The 15,959-nt window shown below is 35.1% G+C and overlaps 1 protein-coding gene across 3 annotated transcripts in view; it reads left to right on the forward strand.

Moving 5' to 3' along the window:
* Rala (RAS like proto-oncogene A) overlaps positions 1–15,959 on the forward strand; it is a 61,527-nt gene that overhangs the window by 31,319 nt on the left and 14,249 nt on the right. For all 3 annotated transcript variants that reach the window (XM_026387634.2, XM_026387635.2, XM_077796794.1), the window contains exons 2-3: positions 11,962–12,114; positions 14,046–14,254. In XM_026387634.2, the coding sequence (XP_026243419.1) occupies positions 12,001–12,114; positions 14,046–14,254 (323 nt within the window). In that variant the 5' untranslated portion in view covers positions 11,962–12,000. The remainder of the gene's footprint in view (positions 1–11,961; positions 12,115–14,045; positions 14,255–15,959) is intronic.

Raw genomic sequence — 15,959 nt, forward strand, 5'->3', positions numbered from 1 at the left:
ATATATTCACATGATTCAAAATTCAATATATATGTATATTCTTTACAATTAGTAATTATTAGTACTTTTCTAAACTACATCAGCAACTTATTTTGAATTAACAATTATTAATATTTTCCTAAACTACATCAGCTTAATTTTAAAAGCACAATTTAAGGACAAATGTTAAAATAGTTGTAAGTAAATACCAGCTTATTGGTCTTACTCTCCATCTTTGAGGTTCTACTCTGTTACTTCCCAGTATTGCTGAAAACATTCAGAGTCATGTGGTGGCAAAACCACTGGGGCTGGTGTACCAAAACTGCTTATACTTAAGAAATACTTATATTCTTCTTTTAAAATATTTTGATATTTTAAAATATCAACAGTGTCTGGGCCCAGCTGTGCATCCTCTAGCTCCAGCTATTTGGGAGGCTGGGGCAGGAGGATCTCAGGGTCAAATTACCAGCATGGGCAACTTAGCCAAGGCCATCTCAAGGGGCTGGGGATGTAGTTCCGTGGTAGAGTGTCCCTGGGTTCAGTCCCCAGTACTTCAAAAAAAATAAATAAAGGTCAGTGCTGATTTCCATTGTTTTCTTGCATCAGCTCTTCTCTCACTCCCACCCACAACCTTAAGCCCAGAAAGCTGCTCTGTTTCCCTTCTTACTCATTTCCACTCAAGCCAGAAAGTTGATTATTTGGCTTGAATGCTCTCTTCCTTTCACCACTTGTATGTAATTTATCCCCTAGTTTGGTTGATTCTTTCTTTTTTTTCTTAATATCCTTGGAATCCATCCATCCTTCCCCCATAGTCCAGAGTCATTATCACTCTCTAGTCTCCACTTGTTTTTGCCTTCTAAATAATAGACTCTCACTTTAAAATTCCTAGTGTTCTCCATTGCCCTAAGTATAAAAATCTAAATATGTAGCTTACAGAGTTCATTTCTAGATCTTTTTCTTTGTATGGCATCACTTCTCACCATCATTCTCAGGTTCATTTGGTTTGCTAATGCTTTGCCTTTCAAGTCTCATTTAGCCATAATTTTCTCATGTGTTCTAGAAAATTTTCATTCATTTTAACCATGGTAAGGGCTTTACCTTTTTGCTACTTTTGGTAATTTTGTACTGACTGCAGGCTGTGTTGCATATAAAAGTAGGAGATTCTAAAAAGATGCCAAAATGATTAAGTTAGCTTTTATAAATACTTATGTATTAGGTAGTTTGTATGTGCTGTTTTATTAATCTTAACTGTTTCAGAGAGGTAAAGTAATTTGAAGCTTTCTGATTTTAAGGTTCCATGCTTCGCTAGGTGAGGTCGTATACTTCGCAGCTCAGGTGGCTGAGTCAGTAGGATCCAAAAAAGGTCTGCTTTGATGTCTGACATCTTGTTTGGCAAGTGAAACAAACCTAATTTTGCAGATAATGCAAAGTATAAAGCTATCTTTTTTTTTTATTGTTGGTCGTTCAAAACATTACATCTAACTTGATATATCATTTCACAGTTTGATTCAAAAGGGTTATGAACTCCCATTTTTACCCCGTATACAGATTGCTGAATCACATCAGTTACATCAATTACATTTCCATTGATTTACATATTGCCATTCTAGTGTCTGATGAATTCTGCTCTCTATCCTAACCTCTACTATCCCCCCTCCCCTCCCCTCCCCTCCCCTCCCCTCTTCTCTCTCAACCCCCTCTACTGTAAAACATTTCTTCCACTTGTATTATTCTTCCCTTACCCCTCACTTCCTCTTGTATGTAATTTTGTATAACCCTGAGGATCACCTTCCCTTTCCATGCAATTCCCCTTCTCTCTCCCTTTCCCTCCCCCCTCTCATCCCTATTAATGTTAATCTTCTCCTGCTCTTCGTCTCTACTCTGTCCTTAGTTACTCCCCTTATATCAAATCAGAGACACCGCGTCTGATAGAAGAAAAAGTTGGCTATGATCTACATACTGTGGGCTCGGGCTCCAAATTCCTCAATAGGACACCCATAGCGCAAGAGTTAACAACTAGAATTAACAAATGGGACTTACTCAAACTAAAAAGTTTTTTCTCAGTATAAAGCTATCTTAAAGCAGCTTTTCAACTACCATGCCCTTAAAACAATATTTCTTTACTTAGTTTATTCTTTTTCTTACTTTGTGTTCTCCTTATTCAGGTTAATTTAAAAATATTAAGTTGTTGCATTTCAAAAGTGAAACAATATCTCAGGAACTTTCTTACTTTGAATATTTGTTCCTACAAAATTTGATTGCATATTTTTAAGTGGATGAAGGAACTGCTAAAGGTTTAGGTTGCCAGTTACTACTGAATATTATATTTTGTCTGGTCTTTCTTCCATCTTCTCTTTTTAATAATTAATAACCTTCTCTTTTTAATAACTAAATGATAAAGCTTTAATTATAAATAGTCATAATATAGTAGCTTCCTTGACCCTTAAAAATTGTCAGATTTTTGGGACACTAAAAGCATGAAACATTAAAAAAAAAAACTGTTCAATTGGACATCATCAAAGTTAAAGACAGAAATCAGGTTAAGAAAATGAAAAGATAAACCACAAAGTGGAAGAAAATATTTTCAAAATACATTTCTGATAAAGGATATATATAAACAACTCTTAAAACTCACTAAATATATAAACAACTCTTAAAACTCACTAAAAAGACAGAAACATTTTTTTTTTTTTAAATCCAGAATGAGATTAGGGTTGTGGCTCAGCAGTAGAGTGCTCGCCTGGCATGTGCAAGACCCTGGGTTTGATCCTCAGCACCACATAAAAATAAATAAATAAAGGTATCATGTGGGCTGGGGATGTGGCTCAAGCCGTAGCACGCTCGCCTGGCATGCATGCGGCCCGGGTTCGATCCTGAGCACCACATACAAACAAAGATGTTGTGTCCGCCAAATGCTAAAAAATAAATATTAAAATTCTCTCTCTCTCCCTCTCTCTCACTGTCTCTCACTCTCTCTTTAAAAAATAAATAAATAAATAAATAAATAAAATAAAGGTATCATGTCCAACTATAACTAAAAAATAAATATTAAAAAAATGAAATACTAATGTGAAAAAAACGATAAATGTTTGAGCTGATATGCCAGTTATCCTGATCTGATCATTCCATATTGTGTCCATGTATTGAAACATCACACTAGGTGTCCATTTACAGTATGTCAATTACAAATTAAAACACACTCTGAGGATACTAAATATTGAATCAATCAATCAACAAAATGAGAGTGCTGATAGTACTTGTTAGTGCTACCTCTGGGTGAAAATGCTGAACTGAGATAGAACTAATTAAAAAAAAAAAAAAGCTAGACAGAGAATAGGTGTTCATAGATACTTGTTGAATTTAATTCATATAATCTTAAAGCGAGAGAGGACTTTAGAGATAATGTGCTTTCAGTTATTGCTTTTTCTTCTGGGAGTACATGGTGTTTTTTGCATATGCTTATTAAAGCACACGCATCAGCAGGTCTCATGTAGTCTTTTTCTGTTAACTCCTTGAGGACGAAGACATTGATTATAAGGACCCACCTTCCCACCTTCCCTGATGCTTGGAATATTGTAGGCACTCAAATGCTTGCTAAGTGAAAGAGTAAAAGGGAGTTTAAACTTCTCTTATCCATTATGGTAGCCATTAGTCAGTAGCTATTTTAATTAATTAGAATTAAATAAAATTTAAAATTCAGTTCCTTAGTTATACCAGCCACATTTCAAGCATTCATTTACCACATTTAGCTAGTAACTTCCATATTGGACAGAACAGAGAATATTACCATCAGTTGTGAGTTTTATTGCACAGCACTGGTCTGGACTGTTTCCTCTATTTTGCAGCTCAAAATGAGCTCAGAGAAGTCAGTTGCTCAAAATCAATCCATCAGAAGCAGAACTGGGATTAAAAATAGGAACTCCTTAATCAATATTCGTTTTTATTAAGTGACAGCTCTGATTCATTTCAGAATTCCAGTTATATATAAGCTTATAGCTCCAATAGTATTACAAAATATAAAAAGTTGAGAAAATAGTCTTGCATGACTGGTTGACTCCCACCTGGTCACTTGATTCAGTCTTTTAATATGCTGGATTCTCTTTGTTTACATTTTTATTTAGAAATTTTATATTATATTCACATGATAAGTCAGTCAGTCTGCTTTCTTTTGTTAGGACTTTGCATTAATGTTAGGCTAGCTTTCCAGAAGGAACTTGAAATTTTTCTCTGAGAACATTAAATAGTATTAATGTCATCTGTTCTATAAACAGCTATGAAAATACACCTGTGATTTTATCTGGGCCTGGTTATAAACCTAAGCCTAAATCACTCTAAATCCTTTCAAAATAGAATGGTATATCTTGATTTTGTTGTTGTTTTGGTTGAGTTTATTCTAACTCTTCTAAACTGTTTATTTTATCCAAATGCCTTCAACTTTTTGATTGGGTATTCTTAATGAAGATAGGAAGTGTCATATGTGAGTTGTTTATATGAAATACTTTGCATTAAATTTTAAGAGATCTTTACTAATTTGGCCTCTATCTGCTTGTGATTGGTAATGATTTACTAGAAACTTATTTACTGTTTACATCAGGAGAGGGAAGTGCTTTTAAATCTCTCAAAACTTTTACCAGCCAATGTTTTTGTTAGATTAAGCCTCATGATGAGCTTCTTTATTACAGAAGTCTGAAGATGATAATGAACTCTAGAAATATAATGAACATTGGGGGTTTTGTTCTGGTAGACAGGAAGTTTTGAGATCTTGGTAGTTTTCTTTAGTTAAGTGTTAGAAACTAGATTATTTCTTTAAAATTTTCTTAAAGTTTCATATGGATATCTTAGAGTTCAAATTGGAGATTTGTGGTCCAAAGCTCCTTGACACACTTCCTGTGTGTGGTAGGCTGGAACTGTGAATGCTCTCCTATGTGGCAAAAGGGGATTTTGCAGATGAGAGTAAGTTAATAATTTTGACACAGGGAGTTTATTCAGAATTATCTGGATGGGCCCTAATTGTATCACAAGTGTCCTTATAAGTGGGGAGTACAGGGAGGTTTGACTACACTAGAAGATACTGCAACATGGCCACAGATGCATAGGTTGTAGTGGTGTAGCCAGAGGCCAAGGAAGGATTGCTGTGGTATCTAGAAGTGAAAGAGGTAAGTAACAGATTCTCCCCTGGACCCTTCAGGAGAAATCAACCTGGTGACACATAGATTTTTAGACCCTTATTTGATTCACTTTGGATTTCTAGCATCTGAACTATAAGAGAATCAATTTCAGTTTTTTGAGCCATTGAGTTTGTGGTTATTTGTTAAAGTGGCAATAGAAAACTAGTACAGTGTGGCATTTGTTAACTAAATACATGAGATCAGGAACTCTAGGCCTGTGGAATTCAACTCCATATCCTTAACATCCTAGAAGAGTGTCTTGTAAAAGGTAGGCACTCAGTGTATTTGGAGGGGGTGAGGACAAGGGCATGTGGGGAAAAGGGAGAAAAAAAAGAAAGGAAACAACTCGGAGAACTTATAATTAAAGTGAACCATATGAACATGGTGCAGGTATTTAGCTTATGGATAGAGCAGAGAAAAACAGTGGGGTTGAAGTCTTAAAGCCCACCCATAACCAAATAGGGTCTGTATATTTGAAGATAACAGTTTGAAAGGTTGAACAGTAAGATGTAGAAAATAATTGAGAAATCAAATAAATCGAACAGTTTGAAACTCTAAAGATCCCTGTCTCATTTGAAGAAAAATACAAATGCATGCACACATGTATAAGGTATATTTTAATTAAAATTCAGATTCATTCCTACCATTCTTAATTTATATAAGGTGTCAAGAAGGTAGTTAAGGGGGCTGGACTAGTAGCTCAGTGGTAGAGTGCTTGCCTGACACCTATAAAGCCCTGGGTTCAATCCTCTGTACCATACATAAATAAAGAAAATAAAAGATCCATTGCCAACTAAAAAAGAAGAAGACCGTTGAGTATACTCATAGGTCAAGTGAGTGCAAGAAACAGCCTTGTATTATTTATGACTAATTTTAATTTTATTTTAAAAAATAAGTTGTATGTTAACATGATGCAAAAGTCAAAATGTACGAAGTGATATACAAGTTTGTTTCCCATCTCTGTCTCCCAGTGACAGTTTCCATTCTCCTAGACATCCTATTACTATTTTTATGTCCTATCAAATATATAAACAAACATATCCTAAGTATTCCTTTTGGTTTTATCTTTTAGCAGTTCATAGTATATAAGATACATTTTTCTACTTCTTATTTTGTTTTTCACTTAATGTTTGAGCTCCTTCTATATCAATGCATAGAGCTTCCCCATATTTTATGGTGACATATTATTCCATGTATCCGATTTACGTTTTCCACAAACATGATGGAATGTGCCTATTTCTTTACACCACCGATAGACAAATATTTTATGTCAAGGGCCCAGTAATTTAGGCTTCCAGGCCACATACATTCTCTGTTTCAAATTCTTCTAGGTTTTGTTTTATTTATAATCCTCAGAAACAAAAACCATTGTATTGTTGTTTATTTTTGTGGTAATAGGAATTGAACTCGAACTTTCTACCACTGAGCTATATCTTTATTTTATTTTTATTTTCAGACCATTTTATTTTTATTTAAAACAGGGTCTTGCCAAGTTGCCAAGGCTTGCTTCTAATTTGGCATCTTCCTGCCTCAACTTCCCCAGTGGCTGGGATTACTGGTGTGCACCATTACAGCCTAACATAAAATCTTTTCTTAACTCATAGGCCATATAGAAACAGTCCAAGAGAGCTGATTTGCTTACCTTTGCAAACATTTTTATCAATCTGATGAGTAAAACAATGGTGTCCCAATTTAGTTTTGTTTGTATTCCTCTTATCTGTGAGATTGAAAGTATTTACAGCTGTTCATATTTCCTTTTCTGAGGCTCTTTGTATGTTTTGCGCAGTTTCCGGCTGTTGATATTAGTTATAGTAACTTTTTTTATAGGGAAATTATTTTTTCAATGAAATGGGTGAAAAAAATCCCCAGTTTTTTTTTTTTTTTACTTAGTTTATAGATGATTTTGTCATGTAGAAATTTCTTTTGAGAGTTAAAAATTTATCAGACATTTTCTAACTTTTTAATTTTAGGTCTTCTCCAGCCTAAAGTTATAAGATAGTTGTTTTGTGGTTTTGCTTTTTCTCTCTATGCCTTTATTATCATTTAATTCTTTGATTTACTTAGACTTTAAGTTGTTGGAGAATAGATCCAACTTTATTTTTTCCAGATAACTCACCAATTGTCCTAACACCGTTTATTGAATTATTTTCCATCCTTCTCCTCTCTGTTTAAAATACTACCTTTGTTACTGTACTATAGTATTATATTTAGATCTATTTCTGTATATTCTGTCCCATTGGTCTAAAATAAGCTTGCTTTAGAAGTCTCAACCTTCACTAAATTATGTGTGTGATCATATTTTAATTGAAGAAATCCGGATGCTGCTTGCCCCTATATCACTTGTTCTTTGCTTGAACTCACTTCCCATTACAAAGGAAGAGATATCCCTACTTCTGTAAGGTCTGGGTCTCCACTTGCTGGTCCATTCTGGGACTTCGCTCCTCAAGTCACCCTCTCTTTTGCACCATTAAATTCTCCCCCTTTTTGAATGATTACTCTACAAAGATTAAAAATATTAAAAAGTAACCAAACAACAAACTTTGTTCCTGATAATATTAACTCTAACCCCATTTCTCCATTCCTCTTAAAGAGTAAGAGTTCATTTCTAAACCTACTCTTTAGCCCATTCCATTCTTGCCTTATTGGTGAGATAGCACTTCCTAAAGTCACCATCAGTCTCCATTTTGCCAAAACTAGTAACCAGTTAGTTATCTGTTCTGTTTCTCTTGTCACTGTATCTCGTCTCAGCCTCAGCATGATTGAGTTAACAAGCTTTGATAACTAGGATCACTCAATTTCCTCCTTCTAAACCAACCTAGCATGTTGTCTCAGGGCCCTTTCCTCTGCTTCCTCATATTCATCTCAATCTTTTCCCTTAGAGAATTAGTTTGTTCAGTTTTGTGAATTTAAATTCAGACTATAAATTGATATTCAAAGTTTTGTTTCTATCTCTATCCTGATCCCAGAACTCTGGACTAAAATATCCAGATTCCTACTAAAGAACTCCAATTAGGTGTCTATAACATAGGCAGATCTTTTGATTTCTTTCTTAGACCTGTTTCTTGCTAGCCTTTCTCCATCTTAGGTAATGTACCACCACACATTCAGATATTTGGGCCAAAAGCTTAGAAGTTACTCCTGCCACTGCTACCCACCCCCATCCAATCAACTAGCAAATCCTGTCAATTGATTCTCCATCCTAACCTGGCCTTGAGCAGGACAACTTTAGTGACCTGGATTTCTTATTTATTATATGAAGTTGAAATAGCATATACCTCATAGGTTTGTTAATATATGGAGTATGGTACTCAAGTTAGCATGTACAGAGTGCTCAGAATAATGTCTAGCACTTTATTTTTTGTTATCTCCAGGATAGCTAGTAGTAGTAATTATACTTGTACTAGTTATAGTGGTGAAGCTGGTATTCTTATTATTTCTGCTAATGCCACTGCATCCCGAATCTCTTTCCTCTCTTGCATGGACTCCTGGGATAGCCTCCTTCTATATCAACTCTTTATCCCATTACCTTCTTATTTTTTTCATTGCACTTAGGACTAATAGAATTTTCTTATTTGTGTATGTATTTTAAAGTTCTAGTAGGAAAAGGCATTGGCTGCTTACCATTTAAAACAACATCTAGTATTTCAGTTTGTATCTTCAATGTCCCACAAAGATCGTTTGTTGAAGGCTTAATGCCCAGCCTCTGACACTATTGGGAGGTTATAGAACCTTTAGCAGGTGTGATTTAACGTAAGGAAGTTAGGTGATTGGGAGCATGCTATGAAAGGGTTATTGGACCCAGCCCCTCCTCTCCCTCTATTTGCTTCCCAGCCACCATGAGGTGAGCACGTTTGCTGTTCCATGCCATCTCTCTCATGATATTTTGCCTCACCACAGGCCAAAAACAATATGACCAAGTAATCATGTCCTTAAACTTCTGAAACCACAAGCCAAAATAAATCTTTTACCTGTTAAGTGGATTTTCTCAGGTATTTTGTCACAGCAACAGAATATTAACATGCCAGTATTAAGCAGCTAAGTTGTATAGTACCAGGTTTATTTAATGGGAGCAAGGAATATTTCCTTGGTGGGAATTGCTTTTCCTGGATGGTCTCTTAGAAATCTCTGATGTGCCACTCATCATTATTAGGGAATGTCTGTACTTTGGAAAAATGTCCTTAGAAATCTTTGTCTATTTCTGAGTCACAGACTATATTTTAAACTGTTCTGGAAGAAAAAGTGTTTTAACCCATTTGGTGTAACTGCTTAATGTTTGCTCATGCTCCCTCCCTCCCTCCCTCCCTCTCCCCCTCCCTCTCTCTCTCTCCCTCCCTCCCTCTCCCTCTCTCTCTTCCCCCCCACACTTCCTCCCACCCCTGCGTGTGCATGCACGCGCGCGCGCACACACACATAAACACACACCTTAGAGTATTAATTGATTTGGTAACACCCTGAGCACATGTGGTACTTACTGTTTTAAAAATAAAAGTTACATAGCCATAAAATGATTGTAGCTACCAGCAACTTGGGATCATAATAGTGAAAAGAAATCATTTTCTTATTTGTTTAGAAACACCAGCAGTATCTTTCAGATTTTTGGTTAGTAATCTGTAGTACTTTCTTTTTTTTTTTTATTTTTATTTTTTTTGTTGCACATGGACACAATGCCTTTATTATGTTTATTTATTTTTATGTGGTGCTTAGGTTTGAACCCAGTGCCTCACACATGCTAGGCAAGTGCTCTACCACTGAGCCATAACCCAAGCCCAGTACTTTCATTATTACTTTTTTGTTGTTGTTGTTCTTGATGTTCTTGATGGACCTTTATTTTATTCATTTAGTTATATGCAGTGCTGAGAATTGAATCCAGTGCCTCGCACATGCTAGGCAAATGCTCTACCACTGAGCTACAACCCCACTCCATTATTACTATTTTTGAGTAGTGATGATCATTCAGAATCTAATGACCATATTCTCGGTACCCAAATGAAAAGATGGGGCTTCATCTTTGAGTTGTATTGAACCCTTAGCCTAAAAATGTAGATTACTTTTTGTCATACCTTCATAGTTCAAGCTGCTTCTGCTCTAATCATTATGATGTAATAATAATAACTGAATCAAAAATTGCATGTATGGTGTGAGCTCAGTTTTGCTGGGTATAGTGAAGGCAGTCTCAAAGGAAGTGTGTTAACATGCTCATGCTGGTAAATGAATACTAGGATTGTGGTTTGTTTGAATGTTTTTCAGTAATGGACAAGTGCCCTACCACTGAATTACATGCCCTGCTGCTTTTCTGTATTGGTCACAAATAGACATATAGGTATAACTTCTGGGTGAGACTTGAAATAAGGCCTCGCTCTTAGATTCCAATACAACTGATATGTTAGGCACATATCTGTGGCCTTTACTTGTAATAGGCAGCAGTAGCTGCTTTACATCAATTGGGTCTGAAGCATTCCTCAAGGTTAAGTCTGGCTATCTACATTTGTAGTCATTCATTGAACAAACATGCACTGAATGACTAATTTCACCAAGTCATGTTGGTTATATTAAGCATAAGTTAAACCAAATAGGTCCTGCACTCAGATTGTTTCTAGTATTCTGTACCAGAGAAGACCCATATAGAACAACTACACAATTAAGTGATTTCAAGTTGTGATAAAGGGCTTTAAAAGAAACGTAGCAGATGTTATCTGAGACTACAGGGCAGGGGAAAGCCTTATTTGTATTGAGAGTTTCAGATAAAGTGAGACCAGAAGTTAGCCAGATCAAATAAAAATATGCCAAACAGAGGAAAACTACATGGCAAAGGCGAGAGGCAGAGGAAAGAATTTAAGAAACAGAAGGAGACCAGCATATGTTTGATGTAGCTGAGCTAAGAAAGATGGGCACAGATAGGGAAGTAAGCAGGGTTGGGCATAGTTCTGTGAGCTGCAATTTAGGAAAACTATCTGTAACCTAAACAAGTCAGAAACATCCCTTCTATTCTCTAATAACAAAAAAGTCTCTTTGCTTGGGCCTCTATGTACACTTGAGATTGCTCTTGACCCTGCAGCCTTTTTTCCCCTAATGCCCAGTACCATGGCCAAAGGTGACTGAGTACTATTAAAACCATATTACTACAGCTTCTGTAGAAATCTGTTCTTCTCCACACTGAACACCTAAATGTCTTAAACAAATGCATAGTCTGAGGAAAGTGAGGGCATGTTAGGCCCAAGTATTTAATTTAGATTGTCCACTCCAGAAAACACAAATGTTTTAGTAATGGTACTTTTGAGTATGCAGTGTTGTATTCAATCTATAGTTCTGTTGCCAAGTTGTTGGAATGTGGTCTGTCTTGTAACATGACAAGCCTTTCAGTGAGTTCCTTAACCTAAGGCATGGCAGTCTTTTTTTGGTCATTTATTTATTCCTGAAATCAGAAGGAGCATCTCTCTAAGTATTGTCAATATGGATTAATGTGAAACAGTGATTCTTTTAACTTTTTTCATAATTTGTGTGAATGTATTCCAGTGTAACAAGTACCTTGTTATTGCCAGCATGTGATTGCACTGGGAACTCCACGTTTGGTCACAGCTCATTATGGAAATGACTATAAGAGAAATGCCCTTGAGTCATTTGCTTATTTCATTGTCATGGCATTCTCTGATAAGTGGTTCTTTCCTTAAGTGAGCACACTTCATTTGCCATCTGTTTATAATCACTGCAGAATGAAAACTAGTATCATGAACCCTAGGGACATCATATCTCTTTCCTACACTGGAATTCTGAGGAAGAATATACTGAGCGTTACTTGTCCTTTCGTTCTTCTTAGATCCTTCTTAATCCTCCAGTGAAAACTCGACAACACACAATGGCTGCAAATAAGCCCAAAGGTCAGAATTCTTTGGCCTTACACAAAGTCATCATGGTGGGAAGTGGTGGTGTGGGCAAGTCTGCTTTGACTCTTCAGTTCATGTATGATGAGGTAAGCACTAACTTCATAATGAGTATCAAAGTCTGGCTTTGAGAGAATATTCACTAGCTTGGTTTTGGTGCTATTTTGTATAGATTCCTTGGATCCTTAAAAGCTACTCATAATGTATTTTTCCATTTTTAAGTTCAGAGCCAACATATGTATATGACTTCATTTTACAAGTCAGGAACTCAAGATCCTTAAAAACCTCAGACTTTAAAAACAGAACAAAACTGAAAACAGTATTCTTTTTTTTTTTAAAGTAATCTACTTTAGATCTTAAATTGTAGTCCTTTTAATGAAGACTCCCACTCCTATTGAATTAATAGGACTGGTAGATGCAGAACCTTATTGAGACTTGAGGTTAACATATATAAAATGTTCTTTAATGATCTCAATGGAAAAGTTAGTTTTTATTTTGGATTTGATGTGGCATCATACATCTTTAACCAGGTAAAGACCATATCACTAAAATTTGTTATTATTAGGCTACAAATTTATGTGCATGTATTTATATCAGATTTTATTATCCTTCAGTTAAGGTTTCAGCCTATATAAAACAATATATTCTTTTCCTAGAGGACTGCCATCAAGTCTTAATGATTTAAGAGTTAATAATTCAATTTAAACATTTATCCTCAGCACTTCCTCTCAGTAGAAACCAGGTTTTATGGTGGCAATGTACTCTTTTTTTACTTAATTCTCATAACAATCCTGCATGGTAAGTAATGGCATCACCATTTCACAAGGAAGAAAAAAACCTCAGAGAGATTATCTACTTAGCCCAAGAAGGGCAAGTATTACAAGTGTTATACCTGGTTTTCTGCAAAATATAATCCAGCAAATTTCACCACCCCAAGTCTTTTTTTTAATTGTCTGTAATTTACATTTCTTTCACACACACTTCAAACCCTCAGATTCATTCTATTTCCTGATTGTTGCAAGTGACTATGAAAAAAAGTTTAGGGAGAAGGAGGATTGAAGTGGTACTTCAAATGAAATTACTGATTCATTCATTCATTTGTTTTTCACACTATTCATTTGACAGTCTTTTCTCAAACTAATCCTTTTATCAGTCCCCTTCTTGACAGTAAAGAGGCCAAAAGTAAGAATATCCACACGCCTAACTTTTGATGATGGTTAAGCACGGTGTTAGAATATAAATGTGGTAAAATGTTGAATAACTTTTGCAGTTACAAAATACTGTCCATTTTCTAAATAATTGTTTATGAGTGTCTACCAGTCTAGATGCTATTCTAGGCTTTAAAGATACAGCGCTGAGAAGCATATCCAAAGTCTTTGCTCTCAAGGGTTAAATTCTAGTGGTGGGATATGGAAATTAAGCAAATAAGAAAATATCAAATGATAAAAATATTTATAGAAGCTAGTAAAAAAAATCCACAAAATAACTGTGTATACATGTGTATCCATACATATGTGCTAACAGTGTTGTCAAAGGGTTCATTAAGATACATGAAAGAAATTTATGAAGTTGATGACAGGAACAGGAATGTAAAGTTGCTTAATTGTATTATTTGAAAAATCAAGTTTGGGAAGAACTCTCACAAGTCCAAGTTTTGACCTCCTATAGAGTAGCATAAGTCACTTTTATTCATTTCATTTTGGAGAAAGAAAAGACTTAATGGTACTTTCATACTTACCTAAATATTGACCTATAAGTTATTTCCACAGTTCTAGCACAAAAATTTATATTTAGCATCTCATAGAAAGGTGTTCTTATAAATTTAATAAAATATATGTTTAATAGTTTTGACATGTATAGTATTTTTTTAAGAAAGCAAAAGGCATAATTTTCAAGCTGTAAGCAGTCTAGAGGTATAACAGTTCATCCCCCATTTTTTATAATTAAATATTTCAAAGTAAGAAGTTTTAAAAAGCAAAAGTACCCTTAAAAAATAGACATGTTTTTCATTTTTTTCTAGTTTGTGGAGGACTATGAACCTACCAAAGCAGACAGCTATAGGAAGAAGGTGGTGCTGGATGGGGAGGAAGTACAGATTGATATCTTAGACACAGCTGGACAGGAGGACTATGCCGCAATTAGAGACAACTACTTCCGGAGTGGGGAGGGGTTTCTCTGTGTCTTCTCTATTACAGAAATGGAATCTTTTGCAGCCACAGCCGACTTCAGGTATGTTTGTGAATGATATTGCTCATAACATACTGCACAACAGTTCTCCAGAAACAAGGGGACAACAAGAGCTTCTTGCTTGTTAGTCTTTTACTATATCTCTAGTTGTGTTTATTTCTCACTTCAGTATTAGTATATGACTCTGTCCACTGTGTATGTACACACAGTATTCAGGAAACTTTACATAATCTTACAGCCATCCTAGTGCTAGCTATATTAGAGCTTGAGTTTATGGCAGCTTCAAGTATCCAGAGTTCCTTTATGCAATCCTGAAGTATTTCTCTTTAAAGTACTATTATTGCCCTGATAGTGAATAATCAATATAGTGAGCTTTTCCAGCTTTTAAGTCTTTTTTGTGTTAGACATTGATTTAGGAGCATTTTGTAACACTCAGCAGGCATTTTTTTTGCCATTCTCCTCACAATTCATGTGCCCTGAATTTTTAGCATAGAAATAATTTTATGGACTGAATTTGTAAAATAGAAATAATCATTGTAGACTGGCATACTAGATTGTATTCTACAATATGTCTTATTTACTATTTGCTTAATTAAAAATCTTTTTGGTTTAGCAGGGACAGTTTTGGTGAATGGGAGAAAGGTTCCTCTATTTATCTAAGAAAAGTTTGGTACAAATAAGGTTCTTGAGTACTCTTGCAAATACTTTATGCATAATTAAACAGGTTCTTTAATTACGTATTTTTATTTCTGTGTTACATATCAGCTTTGGTTATAGGGGGACACAAAAGAAGGATATAATGTATCCTCTAATTTCAAAATTTACACAACCAAGTTGAATATTTAAAGCAAAAGCAAGCATAAGTAAATATTTATAATTAATATTATAATTAAATAATAATATAATTAAATACAGGATAATGTAGGGAAACACTGGCAGTGATCACTACAAGGATCCAGCATGGGAAAGGAGTCGCAAAGTAGATGAGCCTGAAAGAGAAGGATTCCACAGATGAGAAAAATGGCATTTCAATAGTTGTACAAGAAACTGAACCAGTGCTTATACAGAGCATTCCTTTTTATGTACACTTGAACGTCTCAAGAACTTAAAGGATTCTAAGTTAACTGTCTTTGTAAAAAGGTACATCATTGAGAAACTGTAAAATATAGATGTGTTTGTAAAATTAAGTTTGTTGGTTTCTACAAGGAATTTCATATACGATAGAATGCAAAGGGTGGCAGATCTAATAACTTGCAAACCTGGAGACATGTTGAAAGTTATATAAATGTCAGTGCTTATTCATTCATTCAATAAATATGAGAGTTGATTATGTAGCAGGTCCTGTTCTAGGTAATGGAATAAATTTGTCACCATAGTTACTAAAGCCAATGTGATATTTCAAGGGAATAAGGTATTTTTATGCCAAGAGAGAATCTTGGGCTATTACTGTTACAAAAAATAAGGATGATTCATTACTCTTCTTGTATAGCTCCAATGTAGTGCCCTTCCCATAAATAAAAATGACCCCAGTGACTCACCAGCAATGAGAAAGACATTTGTGAGAATGGTTACAGAAGGCACTCCACATGGTATCACACTTTTTTACTGAGCTTGATTATGTTTTCCCTGATAAGGTTAAAACGTCTGGAAAGCAGAACCCATTTTTTACCCATCCCTATCTCTGGTACTCACTGTTGGTACAGTTGTGATCATATAACAATACAATACACATTTAATAAACATTTTA

This window comes from Urocitellus parryii, chromosome 3 (genome assembly GCF_045843805.1).
Source record: "Urocitellus parryii isolate mUroPar1 chromosome 3, mUroPar1.hap1, whole genome shotgun sequence".
NCBI lineage: Eukaryota > Metazoa > Chordata > Mammalia > Rodentia > Sciuridae > Urocitellus > Urocitellus parryii.